At 36.0% G+C, this 22,562-nt stretch overlaps 2 protein-coding genes across 5 annotated transcripts; both read right to left on the reverse strand.

Annotated features, from left to right (window-relative positions):
* Nucleotides 1–3,067: 3,067 nt before the first annotated feature.
* LOC149966688 (uncharacterized) lies at nt 3,068–13,163 on the reverse strand. Of its 4 annotated transcripts, none has more exons than XM_090153776.1 (5): nt 13,077–13,163; nt 12,861–12,922; nt 5,578–6,808; nt 4,995–5,390; nt 3,068–4,922 (listed from the first exon to the last, which is right to left on the reverse strand). In XM_090153776.1, exons 4-5 carry the CDS (start codon nt 5,121–5,123, stop codon nt 3,864–3,866), a joined length of 1,188 nt encoding a protein of 395 aa, XP_090009902.1. In that variant the 5' UTR covers nt 5,124–5,390; nt 5,578–6,808; nt 12,861–12,922; nt 13,077–13,163; the 3' UTR covers nt 3,068–3,863. The 4 variants fall into 4 exon arrangements, with proteins under 4 accessions (XP_090009902.1, XP_090009906.1, XP_090009898.1 ...); XM_090153780.1 differs by adding an exon at nt 12,455–12,568 and having other exon boundaries at nt 4,995–6,808; XM_090153772.1 differs by having other exon boundaries at nt 4,995–6,808.
* Nucleotides 13,164–14,936: 1,773 nt separating this feature from the next.
* Nucleotides 14,937–22,319, reverse strand: LOC149966689 (solute carrier family 22 member 19-like). Its single transcript, XM_090167576.1, has 5 exons — nt 22,238–22,319; nt 21,976–22,147; nt 20,524–20,671; nt 18,426–18,514; nt 14,937–14,962 (listed from the first exon to the last, which is right to left on the reverse strand). Exons 1-5 carry the CDS (start codon nt 22,317–22,319, stop codon nt 14,947–14,949), a joined length of 507 nt encoding a protein of 168 aa, XP_090023702.1. The 3' UTR covers nt 14,937–14,946.
* Between the last annotated feature and the right edge of the window lie 243 nt (nt 22,320–22,562).

Here is a 22,562-nt window from a genome sequence, read left to right on the forward strand (position 1 = left end):
CTAGTTCTTAAATAGTGTTGGCCATTTTTAATTTAAGAATTAATTAGTTATAGCGTTTAAACTTAAATAAAACGAGACGTACACCATAAACCGAAAATAGTTTTTATAAATTTCGTGTTATTTGGGTTTAAATCTATTATTACCCAAATTTTTATCTTTAACGAAATGAAATTAGCCACTAGGACTAAAGAAGCTGCATTCGAATACATAACATTAGAGCTCAGAATCTAATATCTAATAAACTATAAAGGGATTTATGGATAAGTATGTCAAAAATTCAGGGGCGTGTTCTATGCATAGAGTAAGCTGTTTCATTGTAATCGGTGAAGCGAGAAAATGAATAAAAGTGACAAAAGTTCATTAATGGCTTTTAGAAGTCAGGTCTAACATTGAATACAAGCTAGCTTTTTCGGTTCAAAATGTAAAAATTATATTTTTGTCAGATATTAAGTCAGTAAAAGTGTGAACTAAAAAATTCCTTTGTATCTTTAATTTTAATGATTAAAACATTTGTGACGAATATCTGGCATAAATCTTATTTTTGTGTTTTTTTATCTGTTTCTTGGAATGTCGGAACTTGCTCACTGTCAGCTTAAAGGAAATATAACCTCTGGTATTTCTGTCGCTCTCCGAGGGTTCCAATGTTGTCCGCTGCCTCCCATGGCTTTTCACACCTGCGGCGCTGATAATCGCTGATTGTGAAGGGAATAAAGGAAATTTATGGGGTCTTCCATAAAGAACGCGTTGGAGGTTCTATTCCGTTTAAGGAAGATACTCTCTACAAGTTGACTATTGTGTGAAAAGACTTATTAAATTTAATGTAGCAATATCTCTAAAACACCGACTTATTGTGCACTTACTAGTTAGAGATAACATGAAGACTAAGGAGTTCTCGAAGTGCAGTGGGGAGCAAACAATATGTTTTTGTGATCTTATCTGTCGACGAAAATAATCTAGTTGTACGCGTGAAGAACCCAAGGCTAGCTTCATAATTGATACGGTTGGCTTTTAGGAACCACCGTCTGATTGGGGATTTTTCAATGCTTTAAATATTTTGATATAAGCTATTTTAAATTTCAGTTATTTTGATCAATATACGCGGGTACTGAAAACGACATCATTGTTTTTGAAATAAATGTTACTTGGGAAGTGCAAGTTGGAAGGGTATACCGTTGCCTACGTTATTATAAATTCCTGTGCAAGCTGCTCAGCTAGGGGGTGACAGGAGCTTGCGACTAAATTACGTACGAAAGACCAATAGGTGGCGTGCTTTATTTATTAATGGAATTTTCACTCTAAATCCTTAAATTAAAATCTAAATAATAAAGTATGTTACAATAGTCCTTGCCAAAAATTTTATCAGTTAAAATAACCTAGTTTTATAAATAACAGTATTTTCTAATAAATTGATTATAATTAAAATTTATAAGAAAATAAAATATTCTCTAATTTATTTTAGTAATGAAAGATTTTGAAAACATCTTACTTTAAACTCTCGACAAACATTTCACCGCCGCGGAAAAACTGAGGGGTCAGACATTTACCAAAATCCCGTACACTTTGTCTAAAATCGCCAAAATCTCTACGAAATCCCAAAATCCCGTACAAAATAATGGCAAGTGTCCGACCCCTCGGGAAAAACCGCCTTCCTCCTTATAAGCTAAGACCATTTACACCTGGACTACAATGCCAACGTTATAACTCCGATTTCAGAGTGTCCGCTACAAAACACCACGAAGTGGAGAAAATCCGCGAAAGTAATCCACAAACATGCAGCAACCCCGCCTTTTTTGATCCCCCTTCTTTAGGAGGCGAACGGTTCGCGCTATCTTCCGCTATTTTTCTCGGACTCGGGGTTCCTCTTCATTTCTAGCGGGGGTCTAAATAAATTTTCGGTGGTCTGCAACTTCTCGGCCGTTAAGTGGTTAAGCCTAGGGCCCTAGGCAACAATAATGCCGGCTATTCGGTGCTCTTATGGTGCATGCAAAAACGATAAGCGGTATATTCAAGACAATATTAAGTTAATTAAGTTTCCTAGTGTAAACCTGGAACGTGCCAAATGTGATAAGTGGGTCAAGGCTTGTGGTAGGTTAGACCTTACAATGAAAGATTTAGAGAGTCGATACTCGAACAACCAGCCTAAACGATTTTACGTGTGCTCGTCGTATTAATAATTCATAATTAAACATACCTTCAACAAGTTCCCAAAACGTTTTAGGTGGAATTTCATTAAACTTTGCCATGTGGTTTCCACTTAAGCCTTGACGCCGTAAATAACGGGCGAAAATTGGTCACGACTCGCGGGGCGACCGAGTAAAATGTCGGGAGACGAGGGCGACGCTATGAACGAAAGGAGCGCGAAGTGAACGCGTTTTTTCAGCCCGAATTCCCTTGTGGACGATAGTTGCCTCTAAATAACGATGGTGGCGTTGGGGTAGCGGCGACACTAGCCTAACAACAACGCCTACCTTCATTGCAGTCCAGGTGTAAATGGTCTTAGTTATAAGGCACCGACTCGACAATGATTATACGCGGGAACTTCGGAAATTGATAACTCTAATGTAATGAAATACCGGCGAACTAAAACTTCCAAAAATAAAAATGAAATCAGACGCCTGCACAGGCCTTTATAATAACGTAGGCACCGGGTATACATTGGGGAGAGGGAAAGAAGTGCGAATCAGCGAAAGCAGAAATAGTGTCGCCTGGTCACCCCGGTGAGAGCTTCGAGAACTATGGAAGTACAGTATTACTGGATAAGTCCAAGGGGTGATTATTCGCGGGAAATTTTTTCACCCTCCTCAGAAAAAAGCGAAACCTCCACGTGTCTCAGGTGATGACGTAGTTGGATCCCAAAGTCGACGAAATACGGGAGTCTTACATAGCTCAAAACTTTGTCTGCCCTTTGCACGTTTTTACATGAAATGTAAAAGTGGCTTATGGAGTAATTTTTATTTAAAAATTATATTTTAAAATTAAAGTTAGGTCCATTTAGTATTTATTTAATAAATTGAGAAACGTATATAGACTTAAAGATATTTTTTTTAACAATTAAAAATTTAGATGCTTTAAATACAAAAGTATTACAATGAAATATCACACTGGCTTCTGGAATGATAAAAAACTTAAAAATAAATTGATAATACTATTTCAGTAAACTTAAGTAGTTTAACTACTATTTCAAATTAAAAAAAAATTCATTTCGTAATGAACTTTCAAAATTTGATATTAGAAATCCGTATCCAAAAACCAGTTTCTGACTAATTTTAGAAGATGTGGTGCATCCGCAAAACAGTAAATTTTTGTATTTTCGTCTGCTGGGTTTGAGAACCACGTTCTGTGAATAGAATTACCTAACTCTCTCCACAATCCCTGATTACCCCCTCCCATGTCCTTGACACAAGCTACCACTTCAAACCCTGCATTTTTCAACTCTATAATAGCGGATGATAGTATTGATTTAGACATTTTTTGATCAAGCCCTAAAAATATAGGCTGTTTCCAGCTAGAAAATAGTCCTCGAGCCATTATTACTTGGAGCTGGCTATGGGGTCCGATTACTTGGTCATCTTTGACGCTATATTCTAAGACAGATTTAAGCTTGACCTCGTCAAATGTCAGGACCACCAGTTTTTCTATAACATCCATTGTTTGGCCATTGACTCTCATTATGTTAATGACGTCATTCAACAAACCCTGGCTAAAATCTATTTTTGCTGCGTAGCGTCTCAAAGTAGCAAGGTGGGGTAGAGGATAATTGAGCGTCTCTCTAAGGGAAACATAGCTTCGCTTACCCATGTATCTTATCGCAAAAGCATTTGCTAAATCAGTATCAGTCCACTTAACTTTTCTCTTTCCCATAATCATCTTAACCTGAGTAGGGGTAAACACTTTGGAGAGAGCAGTTTGACAATAGAATCATGTTTCTCAAGAATGAGATGCCTCTTTTTAAGTCGCTTGTTTTCTTTAATTAGACGGTGGTTAGAATATGTCAGACCTAAATGTTTATATCTCATAGTATCTATTATCTTTTTTTGATTGAGTAGCCTTTTGCGGAGATCACTCTCTCTTTTTTCAGATGTTTTTCTCCAACGTCTAAGTTTTTCTATAATTTCAGTAGCGTTACAGCTACAATTACTTCTAGAATGGGGTAGAATTTTGAAACAATTTTCACTAGAAACTTTGCATAGAGAATCCAAAGTGTTATTGGAGTTTAAAAAACTGTAGGAATGACTTAAGTTAGAACTCTTTGTGGCCGTTGGTAAAGACAGAGAGGTCGTAGGTGTTGAGGTCGTAGGCGTTGAGGTCGTAGGCGTTGAGGTCGTAGGCGTTGAGGTCGTAGGCGTTGAGGTCGTAGGCGTTGAGGTCGTAGGCGTTGAGGTCGTAGGCGTTGAGGTCGTAGGCTTTGAGGTCGTAGGTGTTGATGATTTTGTACTGTCAGGATTTTGCAACAATTCCATGCAACTCGAATTTGGTGATTTCGTACAACCCAATTTTAGTGACAAATCATTAAAATTTAAATTGGGGCTGCATGTTACTGAAATGTTAAGAGGATTATTTCTAATTGGAGTACTATGACACTTATTAGAATTTAAAGAGTCATAGTTATCGGTAAGAAGAGATGAATAACTATCTTTAAAATAGGAACTTTTGCTAATATCACAATTGGTATATGACTTATCACTAGAGTACAAAAGTTCGGGTAAACTTTTGTTAGTATCACAATCAAAGTTTAAGATTTCATCTTCATTCGAGTCTTCTTCAGGAGTTGCGTGCTTTTCTGTAGATAGTAGTGAGGAACTATTAACACTGGCAGGAGTTGAATTTGAATAATAACTTTTGGAAGTTGTATAAGAGGAAGTGGTGTCAGCGGAAATGCACTGCAAAGATTCATCCACGGTAGGGTTATCATTGGTTGCATTCTATGAGGTTAAGTTTATGATTTTAATAGTTATTTTTAATTTTTAATTTAAAAAGGTGGATAATTTACAAACCTTATAGAGTGATTTCCGTACTCTTTCTCTTGATTTTCTTTCTATAGTTTTCATTGTTGTTAAATTATTTGGTAAGTTACTCGAGGGGATGGCAGTGGATGTTACTAATCTCTTTGTTTTTGAATCCATTATTTCTGCCCTCAGATCTCTTTGAAAATCATTTTCAGAAAAGTGTTCTGAACATATCCTTGCGTATTTAAAATTGATGTTTTCAGGGGAACATCCACAGGCATTGGTCCATTTAAGCCTTATGTTTACTTCAGAGGGAAACCGATGATATGAAATCTTTTTATTTTTGGTACTAGTTAATGAATTATTGCACCCAAGGACTGAGCAGCGCAGACCTGGTATTGTTCTTCTTTACTTATTTAACTAAATCCAAGTGAAATACACTTCCTAAATTCAAAATTAGCGCCATTAGGATTTAGAAATAGATTTAAAAGTGAAGATAGACTTGGCTATTAATGTCATTAAAAATGTACTATAAATCTTCTAATTTATATTTACTACTAATAACTATACCATACTAGAAATATCTACTTCATTACAAGGAAAATCGGTGTAAAATAAGATATATTCTTACCCAAGTGAACAATATCAGCCAAAGTTAGACCTGGCGCTTTGCTGCAGCCGAACTGAAAGCCTATTTTCCCGCGACGCTTGTTCGCTGGGATCCAACTACGTCACAAGAAAGGGAAACCCTCGTGTCATGCCCCCCACCTCTTCTCTGAAAAATCACGTTTCCAGCCTGCGGTCTATGCGCAAACCTTATACTGACTATTTTTTACCAACCTTGGGATAAGTCTAAAATACTTATTTCGGTTTGCCACTCGACTAAAACGCTACCGCCATCTATCTACTTTTTGATTCAAAAATGAAAACTGTTTTATTAATAATAATAATAATAATAATAATAATAATAATAATAATCAGCTAGGCTAATACCCAAGGCACCATTTATAAATTGTCAAAATACATAAAATAAAACGTCACCGAAATTTGTAATTAATAAACGTTAAAATTATATCCTAGTGGTTACGTTGTGGATGTCTCAAACTTTATTTGGACTTTGTTAATAGTTAACTAGCCTATGTAATTTAGAGAAAATTAAAAAATTATTTAATTTAATATTTTATTACGTCTAAATATTTGAAAAAATTCTTCTTGCAATTAACATTAAATTTTGAATGATATGATTTAAAACGGTATCGATCAAAATAATTAATAATATAAAAAAAGAATTGAATACAGTTTAGACAATACCAATAAGCAAAGATTGTGATTGGCAAAATTAGTTGCAATTACGTTTAATCTTGGAGAAAGCAATTAAATCAGTGTCCTTTTTGCCTCGTTTCGTTAACCCTTTGACAAAACTCATTCGCCGCCGGCTTAATTGAGGTAGATTTTCGAAAAGAGTCTTTCGCCTTGAGGGTTGTCCTCCGCCGTAATCTCCTCTTTGGAAGGTAATGAAAAAACCGGCAGCAACGGGTACTTCAGGACGAGTTCGAACGACGTGCCTTCTTCAATGGCATCCCAAAGTTGGTGAATGATTTGCTTGATTTCGTCGTAGTGGTCCATTCCTCTGCCGCAATTGAGCGAGCCGTGCTCTCCGAAGTTTATGAAACACATATTCCCGGTCGTCATGTAATCGCTGAATATCCTCTTGAACTCCTCATATTCTGAAGGAGAGTCGTGGATTTTGATAATAATCGAGTGTTCCCAGCCATCCGGTCTTTGCACGAGGCTCTTCAAGTATTGTTGTTTTCGGCCATCATGTCCGGATGACAAATAATTAATTATTTCTTCCATCCTCTCTGGATGTATTTATAATTAAAAAGTAGCTTTATTAACTTTGAATATGTCTTTTTGAGATTTTAAATTAATTTAATTAATTATGAATAAAAACAACTACCATAAGTAACGTAATAAATATAAATATGGCACAGAATGAATTCGGTTAATGATAGTCTGTCGTGGAGTGATTGCGAAATAGGAAGTTTCTGAACAAGAAACTCGTCCCTTCCTACTCTTTCCGGTGGCAAAATAGTTGGTTAGTTTGATGGCGAGAAATACGAGCGTACACGCGCTTAGGTTTGAAATTCGGAAAAAACTAACTTCTGAAATGGAGCCAGTGTTTATAATAGTTATTGTTATCTTCCGATTCCAAAAGTAAGCGTTATTTACACTTTTGAAAGCATTTTAATTTTTAATAGGCTTTGGCTGGCCCGTAAAAAAGGCTGCCGGCGGACCGTTGCCGATTTTCCGGGCATCCTCCAAATACTAGGAGCAGTTCGCGGAGAGTTGTCAGTCCATCGGTACGTAATGGTTTACGTTGTCATTGGCGAAACCGACTATCATTAAAAAAATTGTATTGGGAGAATAGGAAGTGTCATACTTATGTTATTATGTTACTTAAACTACTACCAATTAACACGAAGCTAAGAGAAATTTTTTATTTTGTTAGGAGCTCATCAAGCTAGGCCTCTTCAACTACCGTTCTAACCTATGCAGACGGGCTACGTCATGTAAATATTCCAGTCTGAAGGGCAATTGGTTGATTATTTTTTACCTCTCCGAGGAGGGGTTATACGGATAAATTTGCGATTGCGTTGAATTTTTTTTTTCGTTAACGCCCACCGTCGCTACGTTTGTTATTGGTACGTATTCTCCAACTCCTTCTTATTGACTTTTGGGACGAAACGAGTGCTGAGTGTTTTGGCAACCTCTCAACTTCCAATGGCGGGGTTTTCACCAATTGTTTACGGTATTCGTCTTAGTATCAATTTGCGATCGCATCGGGCGGGATTTGAACCCAATACCTCCTGCATGACAGGCGGACGTTCTACCACAGAACCACCGACACTTGGTGAAAATTAGACCTTCAGCTTTATCGGAAGCGTATTTAATAGAGTACGAAATTTTGGTTTAATTGAAATAGAATTGAAATTGAAATTATTGCATCGAAGAAATTCTAATTTAGCGTTTTCTCTATTGATTAAAAACAAATGCGCCACCAAGGTTTCGAACCCAGGCCATTCGGCCTGGCAGTCGAACGCTCTATGACAGAACCACCGATAGCTGCTTAGCTTCACTGAAAATAAGACACTCATCGTAAGCATAATAGGTAATTAAGTCTTGAATTTTTGTATGAATGAATTTATGAAGGCCTAATCTGTTTTTTTTTACGAATTAAATTATGTTGATTTAATCTTGTTTGTTGTGTTTTTTAACTGATCGAGATTACGTTCTTTTTGGTTTAATCTTTGGTATTGTTGGTTTTTTCGGTCTTATATTTGTATCTACTATTTTTTAAGTTTATTTCCTTTTTCCCGCAAAATCTCCAGTCTTAGAGGAACCTTTAAGAGCGTAAGTCATGCCCAAAAGCTTATCCGGTTTCATTATAATAACGTGAAAAATCGTATTTGTGAATGGTAACGACTTGGCCTTCCTGTAAAATTGTAAAAAAAAAATTTGATCGATGGAATAAAATTATTATTATTATTATTATTATTATTATTATTATTATTATTATTATTATTATAAGGTGTTGCGCTTCTTGATATTATATTTTCTATTGCTTGATTTCTAAGTATTTGAACTAATTTATTGCTTGACTGCGTTATAATATTTTTCTATGAATTATTTTGATTCTGAAGTCTGATTGCTTGACTGCGTTATAATATTTTTCTATGAGTTTTGTTTCTGAAGTCTGATTGATTGGGTTGTTATTGTGTATTTTTCTATTCGTTATTCTTAGTTTTTGATACTCTAATATTTTAAACTGGATATGTATGACGTTACTTCTGCGTATTTCGAATGTGCGTGACGTGGAGGGTATTTTCACGTTTTATTAGGATCAGTTTTTTTAATTTTAAATATCTTTCGTTTTATTTGTATTTTATTTCGTTTTTTCAGTCGTATATTTTTATCGAGCTGTATACATCGTGCACTTACACTTATGTTGGTCTGGTTTTTAACTGGGTCGTCATTACTTCGTTATTTATTTTAAACGTTTTCTCGACTGATTAAGATGTTTAATTTGAAAAAAAAATGAGCGTTAAAGATGCGGAAAGTATTTCGTAAGCGAGAAAAATACAAATACCCTCTGTAGTTATTTCTTTCATTAAAATTGGCTTCGTATTATATTTAACTGATAAACTTGTAACGTAAATAGGGTTAAATTCAATTGTGCATTGTCTTAGTACGACTAACTCGCTGTTGTAACTACTTAATTTATAATATTCTGAATAAATTATACTCGGTTGTTTCGTCTCAATTATTTTAATTATAATTAAAATTTTATACCGGGCGGGATTGAACCGGGATTACGTTTTTAGTAAATAACTCGGAATTGCGGAGATATATCTTTAAGAGTCATCTCGAAAAATTTATACCGCTAGGGACAATTCTTCCGAGGAGAGGTATATTTTGGCTTGACAACTTGTTAATATTTATAAATGACGTCTTACGTTGGCATACAAGTATCCGAAAGAAGATGCTGAAAGTTGAATATTCTTAGCTTGATGAACTATTGCAATTTCCAAATTAATACAAACCACCGATTAACTGGTAGAAGGTCCATCCTTGCACAGTATTGATAAACCCGAAATAAGGCGAAACCGATCTACTGTTAGAAATTCTGCGCAATTTTTATTAGTTTTTGACTCGAAAGCCAGTTGGGTCCTAGTTTCGAGTCTTAATTTTAAAATTATTCGTCCGAGTATCGCACATAAGTTTTGTAATATCTTTAAATTATCGTAGGGTTTAGCTTTTTTAGCCCCTGTTATGATGGACATTTCTACTTTTATTGCAATTGCCATTTTTTAACAAATTGTACCTAGAAATTATTAAGTTTTAAACTTTTATTTTGTTATTTATTACCTTAAATCAAGATATAAAAAATCCAAAGGTAAAAAATTGGTTAATCTAATTTTTATAAAAGTTTTATGTCGTTTTCTATCTACATTTAAAAAACAAAATTTAAAAACACAGGCGTAATCACACAATGGGAGGGTTTCGTTTGGCCGACCACAAAATACTCGTTACGCCGAATGTCCATTTGGCCAACTGAGAAGTCGGACAAATGGATAGTCGGCGAAATGGACTGCTCATTTGTCCGACTGTTCATTCGGCCAATTGCTCGTTTGACCGACTGCTCATTTGGCCGACTGTTCGTTTGGCCGACTGCTCATTTGGCCGACTACTCATTTGACTGACTGCTCATTTGGTCGACTGCTCATTTGGCCGACTGCTCATTTCGCAGTTGGACGATACTAGGTGGGTTTGGCTAGGTACTGTCCTCTAAGTCGCGTTTTAGAAGGCCCAGCTTGGTTATAAAGAAAGCGGCTGGGGGGGGGCGCTCCGGCCCCGTAGCGCTCGAGCGAAGCAAGTGCGCGGCGCCGTTAGGCACCAATACTTTGAATACATTGCCCGTTCTATAGGACAACCATAACACTAAAGACATAGTATAAGACAGTCTATAGTATAACAGTCGGTCAAATGAGCAGTCGGTCAAATGAGCCGTCGTTCAATGAGCAGTCGGTCAAATGAGCAGTCGGCTAAATGAGCAGTCAGCCAAATGAGCAGTCGGTCAAATGGGCTGCTCATTTGGCCGACCAGAATTTCGGCTAAAAGAGTAGTCGGCCAAATGAGTAGTTGGCCATATGCTCTGCTCATTTGGCCGACCGAAAAGTCGACCAATGGGCATTCGGACATATGTGCAGTCGGCCAAATGAAAAGTCGGCAAAATGCACCCCACCCTTATCAATTTACTGTGACATTCGTAAATGCACCACTGACAATTGGTTTGCTCAATAGAGTTGTATTTACATAATTGACTTTGTCTTCCGGCGTCTTTAACCTTGGGGAATTAAAATTGTTTATGTTTTACGTTTTCTTATCTTATCTACGTTATACTCGTTTCAGTCTCCAAGCAAAGCAAATTTGTTGTTTATCTTTAAGTTTATAATATTATATACAGAGTTTTTTTTTGCTCGAAAAAGTGATTTTTTTTCAAAAACTATGTTTTCTAGAAAGTTGAAATTTGTACTGTACATTATACGTGCCGGGGGACACTTTCTACTAAAATTGCATCTTACAAAGTGATAACTGATAGGTGGTATATCCAAAAGCAAATTCATTTAATGTGTTCCTAACGACGCTTTCTTAAATAGAACATAATTTATTTTCTTAGTAAATTGGCCCAATAATATTTCCTCATAAATTACGCTTATGTTTTCTTTATTGATTAATCAGTAGAAACATGGGAAATAGGGCAACACTTTAAATTTTTCGATTTAAGTGATGTATTGATGCGGGGATCTCGACAAACCGAAGAGTGCTTTTTAGTAGGATAATGTTTATGGCCTACATTAACATTATGTCGGATATTATAATTTAATTTATAATTGAAAAACAAGTTTAGAGCTTTTTTCTAGCTTCTAAATCAAATTATATAAATTTTCCAAGACATTTCTCGTCATTTCTTTTCAATGTGTTAAAATTATATTTTATTTTTCGCGATATTTTAATTATAGATACAAATCTTGTTCTAATATGTTAAATGCTATATATTATTGTAAGTGAGTCATCTGTTGACGTAACGTGGATCTGTGCAGTTCATTAGTACTCCTACCATACCAATTGCCGGGTTTTTAATGTAACGAATGTTGGAGAGAGAAACTCCGAGTGTCGACATTACAATCAAAGACGCCAAGAAGGCAGTGACCAATACCTTTCATAGAGATATTAGCATTTCAGAATTATATCGAATATCTGAACCTCTTTCTTAGTACTAAATACTATAATTATACTCTATTCAAAACTGTCATTTTCGCGAAAAAATTATTTATTTTCTGAACTATTAACAGGAATCCATACCTCTACTTAGAATGCTTATCTTGCCCTATCGCGTATGATAAGATCACTGTGACGGCTTTGGGCCTTTGGCCCCACCTACGAGAGAAAAAATCTACTCTGTGCGCTCTCCCCGCTCACGTAGTTGTTTGTTAAGTTAGCATAGTGACGTCAAAAAAACCGTCAGCCACATCGAGACGAAACTATGCCGCGATAAGCATTCCAAGTAGAGGTATGAATTTCTGCTATTAAGCATAGAATTTTCAAATTTGTATGGTGAAATACTTCCACTGGAGTGCTTTGTTTTAAAACAGTTTTAACGGTAAAAAAAATATATAATCAATTTTTATTAGCAGTAAGTTATTAATCAATTTGATCCAATAAGCCTTTTTAGTTTACATAAAGCCACCTAGTGGCCGACGGGAAAAGTGTTTAAGCTGATAGATTTTCGTTTGCTATGCAGGCGTTTTGTGATTTGTTGTCTAGTTAGCAGACAAAAATTCTGCGGCTTATGAACTTTTCACGTTAACCGCTAGGTGGCTCTATATAAACTAAAAAGGCTAATGGGAAGCGTCATCGTAATTGTAAGAATGACGTTGGTTCACCTTGATTCGTTTAAAATAGGCTGGAAGTGTTCTTGGAAATACAAGACATAAAACTTTCGGTTATTTCCTTGTGAAAGCTGAACTTATTAATTCGGTTGCCATGAAGAACTCCAGCTTCAATAGAACAATTACGATTTGAGAAACCCGCAATGATATTAAAATTGCAATTATTACCATGCTAAAGACAGTAATTAGGGAAAGCTGGAGTTTCGCCGGTAATTTTATGAAAAAATTGTTTTTAAATTGGAAACGTTGGTAGCTTTGCCGTGAGGTATGAAATATTAGCGCAATTAAAATATTTTAACAGCGAAAAATAACGTTTAATTAAATTAAACTTATAATTGATTAATACATGTTTTTATAAAATAAATTGAGCAAAAATATAGATTTAAAAGGGTTATCTTACGTCACCAAACAGAGCTTTATTAGTACAATCCGAAATTCCTCTGGCTACTCTGTCACGCGCTCCTAGACAGTGAAGTAAATGAAACATTAAAACCAGATGGCCAAGTTACTTTATAGAAAGACCTTTTGTACTTCTCCGTGTAGCTACCAAACTATATAGTTTTCTAATTTAAACGTGCAATTTAAATCTGCTTAGAATGGAATCAAAAGCACTTACCACTTTGTTCAAAGCTTGACTATATGTGGAGGTTACATTTCAAGCTTTCAAATGAGCGCAGCTGACAAATCTAACTTCTACAGCTACTCAACAATACACCGTAATTCTTGTTTGTTGCGTTGTTACAAATTATATTTGTCATTATTTCAAATATAATTCGTGAATATATTATTTATTAATCTCTCAGTGGGATTGGTTGCACATAAAAACGTAGAATTTTCTATATTTTTATTATTAAAGGTAGCTAGTACTTTCAACCGCAATATGCTAGCAGCTAATGGCTATTTTTGGCTGATAACACCTAGATTTTTCAACTTAGCTTTGCTAAAAGGTTTGCTACAACTAACATACGTATAACTTATGGATTTATGCTAATCCTTCCTTAAATGGTGAATTATGATTTCTAAATAATATCACAAAGTAATAATTAGATAATTTTTTTAATTAAACTGGTGGTACTATTAATAAGAAGATAATAAGAACTGTTTAAAGGATTTGATTAAGTTGATCTTCATTTTGAATTTTGTTTGTTGTCCTTTTTATCGGCTCGTGGCTTGCAAGCCTATATCAAATATAAAACAGATTTTAATTATACTTTCCCTAATCGCGGAACTGTGGGTGTTGTAAAATAGTTCGCTCGTCACTTACTTTTCAGTTTCATTGAAGGTGTCAGGTAAATGGATGTGACTCGTCTCGGGTAGAAGTGACGCGCACAAGACGTTGATCATGGAGAATACCGAGTAAATAATTGAAATCACCAATAAACCATGAACCTTACCCTGTTTAAAAAATTATTTTCAGTAACTAGATTCATAAAACATACAAAGCAATAAAGTTTCCGTTAATTTCCAAGTTCGATAAAACACAGGTTTTAAAAGGTTATGCAAAAATTTGAAGGAGTTGTAGGGGGTGAGTTGAGAGGTATGCCTGGTTTTTTTTTCAATTTTCCTTCGATGAGTTAAAAGTGCGCCAGAGAGCTTCAAAGTGTGGCCTACTAGCCCCTGGAAGTAGGCTGCAACGAGCGCCAAACTAAGCCGGGAAACAGGGCCACAGCGCCCGTTATGGGGACCCACCGCCCCGCAGCATAGACTTAGTCTATGCCCGCAGCAAGCAACCGAATCTGCCGAGGCGACAAGATTTATTTTTAGATAGCTGAGAATTATGACCTGATTGGCCTGATTATGTGGCCGTTGGAAGCACCACTTCTGTTCTTAGGATTGTGTTTCCTTTTATTTAAACGCCATATAACGCTTAAAGAAAATGCTCCGATTCATTGCGGTCAACGATAGGGAGTTGAGTGAGAAGTGGGGTAGCGAAGTGGTTAGCACTCTCGCCTCGCAGCAAGAGCAGCCGGGTTGGAGCCCAGCTTGTGGCATTGGTAAAAACTCGGAACGACTCGTTCTGCATTTAGTTTGTAAGTTCTATTCCTGCTGGTTAGAGGGGTTTTCCATCCAGCAGTTAGGTTTCCACTTTCTATAACAAATTTATGGATATTAAGGGTAATAGTAAGTGTAAGGGGCTGTTGGGTCGAGTGCTGGAAGGGCTTGCCACCACCCTCCAACGCCATTTAACCAGCCACCAAGGGCCAACTCATCTTGCAAAATCATTTCGGGTGACCTATGTCGAACTACCTAACCGACACTTTTATAACGAAATCATTTAAAAAATTCATAGTAAAATACGAACCAGAATATGGACCAATGGTGAAAGCATTTGTCCTAGCCTGGACACTGTTCTTATGCTACCTTTCATGGTCAATCTGCTGTATGTCGGGAAAGCTTCGTTTAGAAAAAAGTAGTAAACAGATCCACTGGAATTATGAGCGACGTAACCAATTAATCCAATAACCACTTCCACCCAATGATATTTATCACTTATTCCAAAACCTGAAAAGGATGAGACTATTCAACATGAGCCTTCCAAATTTTGAAAGCAAACGGTGAATGACGACACTATTTTATCTACCCATGACTGTGTCCAATATGAAAATTGCTACTACGATACCTATTAGGCTTAGCAACTTCCAGTCAGTAAAATTTATCACAGATTCCATAACCCCCAAAACATACAGATGCAGGTAGTGGAAATAGTGATATTTTTACATCGGACCCCATCAAGTTTATTTTTCACAAGTATTTTTGAAACGGAGGGGATGGGGAATTAAAATTCACCGAACAAATTGAATATAAAAATTAGATATGAAATTTTTGATTTTCTAGCATCAATAAAATTATTAGCTTATGAACCATTTAACATTATCTATCATAATATTAAATCATATAGATGATCATGAAAAAGCATATTTCATTTAAATTGTAAAATTTTCTGTAAACGGTCCTCCTTTAAATCGGGGTTTGAGCATAAAATCAAACTGGAGACATTCATGGTATAAACCATTTTTTTATAAATTGGAGTCGTCTCCAAATTAATAAAAAAAATGTTTATACCATGAGAGTGTCTCTTGTTTTTTTATACTTATATACTTACCATGATAATTATTAAGTTTAATATTTATTTTGGTTGTCCCGGGATTTCTTTTGAGTGTCAATGACACCCCCTATTTCCAAGTCTAACAGGTACACACTAAAAACGTACCTTTCAATTACATCAAGGTGTTGGTAGTATTTTCACGTAGTACGTTGTTATAGTGCTTAAAAAAGGTTGTATTGGATTTTTTTTATAATAAAATTACTCCGATGTTGGTTAGGCTAAGTGCGCTAATTACCTAGATAAATTATGTTTTCCTAATTAATTGACAGGGTGGTTGAAACAACTCTGTAATGGAGATTTCTTTATGGCGACGTTACTCTTAGGTAGTTAACGCTTGGTGCGCTAATTATTTTGATTGAGATATTGTACTTATAGAGGATAGTTGAGAGAGCACTCCTTTTTAGTTAAACTTCATTTTAGGATTGTAGTACCCGTATAAAGTTAATATACAGGGTGATTGTTATTATTTCCAACATCGGGTAGATTGTGCATACTAAAATGTTCTTAACCTCTTGATTGACTAAGCTGTGAATTGAATGGTGAGGTTATCTCAAACAGCGTTATTTAATAAAGTCTGAATATTTTAATTATAGGATAAAAATAGTATAGATCGTTTAAATAGTGTCGCATCAGAACCAATAACGTTAACGTTTGGGGTTTGATATATCGATATTGTACGTACCGTAACAAGCCGCAACAGCCGCAAAACAAACCGAGGACACAATGCTGCTAATAATCATCGCTTTTCTTCTGCCGACGAATTTTATCACGGTACCTCCAATCATTGCTTGAACGAACCTGGTCACTCCGATAAGACACATATTCAAATGAAAGGACCCTTTGAATTGCGTGAACGTGATCATGAAACCCAAACTAATAAATGATCTTGTGAATCTGTAAATAATTGTGATTAACCAGCACAAAGGTGTGTTGGGGGAACGCGTGCATCTACCAGCGTTTTCAAACACAAACGTTGAACCGTGAAATTATTCATAAACCTTTGATAAATTCATGGTTCGTACACAGTGTTTAGTTTAATATCGTAAACTATAATACTAATAGAAACACTATAGTACAATGCTCTAGAAAATCAGGGTTAGAGTTTTTTAAATGTAGGCACAATGGTTCAAAGCGCACCTGGTTGTTAGAACTTAATGTACTCAATGGCGTAGCAGGGGGAGGCTAAGTTGGCGGTCCACTTTAGACGGCACTTTTTCGGGGGCCAAATTTTTCATATGAGCTATCCCTGGAAATAGGTAGAGGAGAGAGAGAGAGACTGAAATCTGGTGTTTATTGAGAAAGGCGGAAAACTCCGGAAACCCCCTTTGTGGCCAAAGGTCTAACTACGCCACTGAATGTCCTAGCTGATTCGTTTTCATTCGGGACAACTTAAACGATTATTCTCGGATATTGTTCTAAATTTGTTTTAGCAATACACCACATGTACCAATTACGAATATAATTACTACAAAATAATGTATTTCAAAATGTAATAGAGGAAGAATGTAATATAATGTAATGTAATCTTTCTAGAGATGTATCTCGGTCATAAAATGATAAATGTACACGTAGCTTCGCATGTTTGAAATACATGAAAAATAAAGATACTTATAAAAATTCATTTGCCACTGAAGAGGGTGCTAATAGTGGTTCCCCATGTGTCACATTTGCTAGACGTAAAAGATTCCTAACACCAGGTAAATGCATGTTTGGTCATTCTAGAAATTACTATCAGGTAAAATTTAACATGGTCTTACTAAAATTAGCTGGTCATCAAATTTAATAATAATAATAATAATCAGCTATGCTAATACTCAAAGAACCACCTTAATCCTAAGTCATCAAGCGACTTTTAAGCCACGCGAACCAACAGCTCCCAATAACAGCTGTGGGAGCTTAGCAAAAGTACATGTTTAAAGCAATTAAAGTGTTGGTTGCTCGGAATTTTAGCTATGGCTAATTAATGATTTATTAGAAAGAGCAAACATTTTATAGCAAGTACAGAAAATTTCATCAAAATCGGTTAAGTGGTCTTTGAATTATTATAAAAAGAAGTCGAAATGGTGGAAATGGAGAAATTTTCAGACTTCTAAAATTCTTCTCGGCACCCATGACGTCAGAAAATGCGAAGGTATCATTGGCTAATTGTCTGTAATAAATTTCTTTACATCTGGGATTAAAAGCAGGTTGATTTAACACCCAGGAAAAAGTCCTACGCAGTAAAAATTGAAATAGGCATACACAAGCCTACGTAGTAGAAAAACGATATGAAACCGAAGGCTCCTTGTAAATTCTTCTTAAAACGTCGGGTCGCGCGCACTTCAGTCCTTCTATTTTAGGAATAAAACTACAGCTTTGATTTGCCCCAAATTGCTCGTGCTACGGAGGAGAGAAATTCGCCGAAAATTTCAGGATTTTGGGGAGCGAAAAAGGTCTGTTTCGGCCTGAAAATTTGTTTCGACAATGACATTTTTGGAAAGAGAACGTCCTGGGCTTCAAAACAAGCCCGCATTCATTCGTTTTTATTACTATCGATTTTTCGTGCAACCAACACTATAATTATCAGTAACATTACGCTAACGAAGGGTTGTATACGAATTTCATTGGACGAGCGTCACGAGCCTTTACGATGAACGTTTTACGGGCGGGGGGAGAAGACAATTTCAGAATTTTCCCCTTCCGACGGCAGCAGGCGCTAAAGCGTCTAGCCAATGAAAAACGTACACAAGAAAATCAACGACTTTTGACGGGTTGCGTTCACCTTGTGTGCGGTGTTGTGTTTGTTGCTCCTAGTTAGCAGCATCCAAAACATATACTGTATTCTACTACTTATACCAATGTTTATATGTATGTACGTACCCAATGACAGTTAGTGAAAATCCCATAATTCTTATTTTTCTATTCTGCATTAGCGAGCAAAACGTTGGCTTTATGTTCGATTTGAATTCCTTTTAAATTATACATTACTTTAGACAAATAATTTTATTACCTTAGATATAAAATATTATAATATTCAACTTAGCTGAAATGTAAGTGGTGTAGGGAGCATACAAGGTCGTAAGGTGCAAAATATTTCCGTAAAAAAATTGTAGAACACGACACTATCTACGATCGCCAAGGCCAGAGATCCCGAAATGGGGTCCCACAGATTTGACGATAATAAAGACCCAGGCTAATACTTGGCTTAGATAGAACCAAGGTTGGGACTTTTTTGGATTTTTTTAATAAAAATCAAATCAACCGATCTTTTTTAATTAAATCGAATTTTGTTTTGGATTTATTGATTTTTATACAATTCATGGCTCTTTCCTTGTAAAATTAACGGATATTTTACTTTTACCAGTTAGCTTATCTTGAATTAAACCTAAATTTAATTTATTTTTAATATTTTAGTTTTTTCAGATTTGTTATATATTTCAATTTTTAAAGAATCTATTTTTTGCCATTTTTTATTTCTCCATTAAATACGTGTTATTTAAATACATGATATATTTTTAATCACTTGATTTAAATCAGTCAACCCTGGATGGAACGGATATGGAATTATTAAAGTTATCGTCTGCTACCTAGTGTTGCAGAATTGGCCGACATAAATCTAAAATTTCGCGACGAATTTTCTGATATTCATGCAAACCGCACGAATATCCAATCGTCGATGAAACAATCAAATCAGCTATCACTATCTACGAGCTAAAGTAGTTGGAAATCCCTGTTCAACTCCTTCCGACCTATAGACTATACAATCAACGGCAGTTTAAAGCCATTGTTCGGAATCTCCCGGAATCGTAGGAATTATTATAAAACAATACATAAATGACCTTACCTTACATTAAGGTCATATCTTTTTCTTTTGTCTATTTATAAGCAATGCTTAAGTTACTTGAGGTTAATTTTAATTTGGTTTGATTTTAAAATAAGGTGTGATTGTGTTACTACAATACTATATAGTAACCTAACCTAAACTAACCTTCACTTAAGGCAATTTAACTGGTTTGGCCTATGCAATTCGGTTAGTTTAGGTTACCGTTGAGATGAATTTCGCTAAGGCTAACTTGAGGTTAAAATAAAGGTGAATTAAAGGTAAAAAAATCCTGCTATAAGCACTTTACAAATGGTTATCTTTTAACTTAGAAATTTGGAACTCTAGGATTTTATTAGTGTAATGCTAGACATTAAATATCTAAATTTCCGAAGCAAATCTGATGGAATAAAGCGTACAATGTCTTAGAGTTGTTAGTCGGAAAACCACCCGGAAAAAGAAAAAAAAGTTTTCATTCCATAGTTAGCCTAATATTTCACGGCATTGTCGCATCATTTTTTCAAATGCAAAAGTAAAACTAAACCTCTAGAGTCTAGACACTTCTATCTCGCGGTACGTAAATAATAATAATAATCAGCTAAGCTAATACCCAAGGTACCACCATAGGCCTAAGTCATCAAGCGACTTTTAAAGCCATTAATTCAGGTGGCCGGGTTACAATGCCACGTGAGCCAACAGCTCCCTACACTCACTATTACCGTTAACCTCAACAAGTTTTTATGGAAGGGGAAACCGAAGAACTCGGGGGAAAACCCCTTAAACCAGTGGGGAGAGAACTTGCAAACTCTACGCAGAAGGAGTTGTTCAGAGTTCTGACCCGGTGCCACAAGCTGGGATCGAACCCGGCTCCTCTGGCTGCGAGGTGAAAGTGCTAACCACTCCGCCACCCCACTGGGGCAAGCATAGCAGTTTCAATTTTTTATTTTACCTATTTGCGGAAAATTTTCCGCAATTAATTTTTTTTTAAATTAACAACCATAGACATTGAATTTGTACACTTTGCTAGAAACAGTTATTGTCATAATCTGTGAGAGGCAGACATATCGTCAATAAAATAAAATCGGAAATGTTTTGGACTTTAAAAGCTTTCAAGTCTTAAAATGAAACCTATATTGAGTAGATTTATAAATAGTATACCTCATCAATTTTCTCTCGTAGGCTGGCCATTGTTTGTTGTTCGTTCTGTATTTCAATGTTGTTAACTTTTGTCGCGTACTTTAAAACTTTGTGAGCCTGTTCATATTTTCGTGTGGAGAGTAACCAACGCAAAGATTCTGGTAGATATCTGTAAAGGCATTGGTAGATGTAAAGACTACCTAGAATTCCCTTGAGGTATTATGAGTTTACAATTTTGAAGGGTGTCGGCTAGTTCAAATAATTTCAATTTTGTGGACTGACGTAGAATTGATGTCACACACAAAAAGATAAGCCCTCTAACGAAGAAATACGCAACTTGAAAATAAATTATGACAAACCACTCTCACCTCCTTGGCACGGCTTTTTGCACGCGCCTAAAATATCACGTGCTGATTTTACACGTACTAACTAAGTGGATGTATCCAACACTGCCCTACGTTTCAGAAACGCATTACCGACCATTTTTGACTTTTTGGTTTTAAATGCTCCTCTTACTAATTTTAAGGCACTGATTCTAAATTCTAAGTCCGTTTTTTTTATCTGGACTAGTTTCCGAGATGTGAAAATGCAAAAACGCATTAAAATCGAAAGGTTTCGAAAATACTCCTCAGAAACGCATTAACGACCGTCAGAAGTTTGCAAAAACGCATTATGTCGTTATTTACCAATAAGAGTCTCCATTTCGTATAATTTCGTCTGCTCTAATTTCTTCAGCCGCATTCCCAGAGTAACAGTCTCAATGGCCATTACTCAGTATTATCAAGAATGTATTTATTTATACTCAGGGAGAATGAGAATGTCGAGACTATCGACGGACACGTTGAGGCCCTAACCCCGTCACGTTAAGAGGGGGGGGGGACGAAAAAAGGAGGCGGTCTTAATTTTTGCATCCTCGCAGCAGCCTTAATCGCGTCGAAAAACGTAATTTTTAAGAACCAATGAGATTGCAGTATTATTTGATTTGATTAAAGCGGAGGAGCATTCCGGGGGCCCCAACGGGTGGAATTGGAGAAACGCTAAAAATAATATCGACATATTCATTCTCCCTGACTATAAATAAATACATTCTTGGTATTATTATACCACATAATGTGTTTCTGCCAAGAGTTTTATCCAAATATAAACGTACTAAACGCATTATGTCAAATTATTCTGAGATTTACTGAATTTTGGCGATATTCGTTGTCATATTTAGATTGCGGACTAAAAGAAACCCCTAACAACTAGTTTTCAGTTACCTAAATACTGTAGTATTGTTATTTTACATAACAATTACAAAAATCCATTTATCTCGAAGTACCATTTTCGGAGATAATGCATTTCTGAAACGTAGGGCCGAACAGCCTAATGACTTAAGCTAAAGACCAACAAAATTGTGGTTAGGTTTTCATGTACATACGGAACTGAGACACTTAACGTGAAGCGCCATAATGAACGTATCGTGGTACATACCTTATTTGTAAGTACAACAATATGGAGGCTGTGGGTAGAGTTGAAGTCAGTGTAAAATATCTCCAGTCTACGATGAGCCACGAGCATCCGGAAAGTAAAATCACGGCGAAGCCGTTGGATACCATTTCGACGGCAGAAAGAAATCGATACCTCGGGCTGACAAATTCCAAGTCTGTTTACAAAAATATGTTTATTTACCTTAAATAATTTAAATGTGCCATAGAATATCAGAAGTGTTGTAAAATAGATTTTCAAGACCTACAATATATGGACGCGACGCTGCTCAGCAAGGCGTGGCCTATCCCGGTAACGAATGTCGAAGCGCAGAACATGACAAAAGACATCGACACCGATTTCAATGTGTTCCCAATGATATATAGGCCGGTCCCCAGGAGGAGCGCTTTCCTTCTTCCCACTCTACAAATTGGAAACACCAAATTTACTTTTTATTAATTTTAATGCTCAGCTAATTTATTCGTATTAACTGCTCATCGTACAAACCACGTTCACAGGTACCTTCGGACACGTTGCTAGCGCTCATGCAGGGTTGGGATCAGTGTGAGGAATATACCACTATCACAAGCCAA

The sequence above is a fragment of the Leiobunum rupestre genome, chromosome 1, assembly GCF_980474605.1.
Source record: "Leiobunum rupestre chromosome 1, qqLeiRupe1.1.hap1, whole genome shotgun sequence".
Lineage (NCBI taxonomy): Eukaryota > Metazoa > Arthropoda > Arachnida > Opiliones > Sclerosomatidae > Leiobunum > Leiobunum rupestre.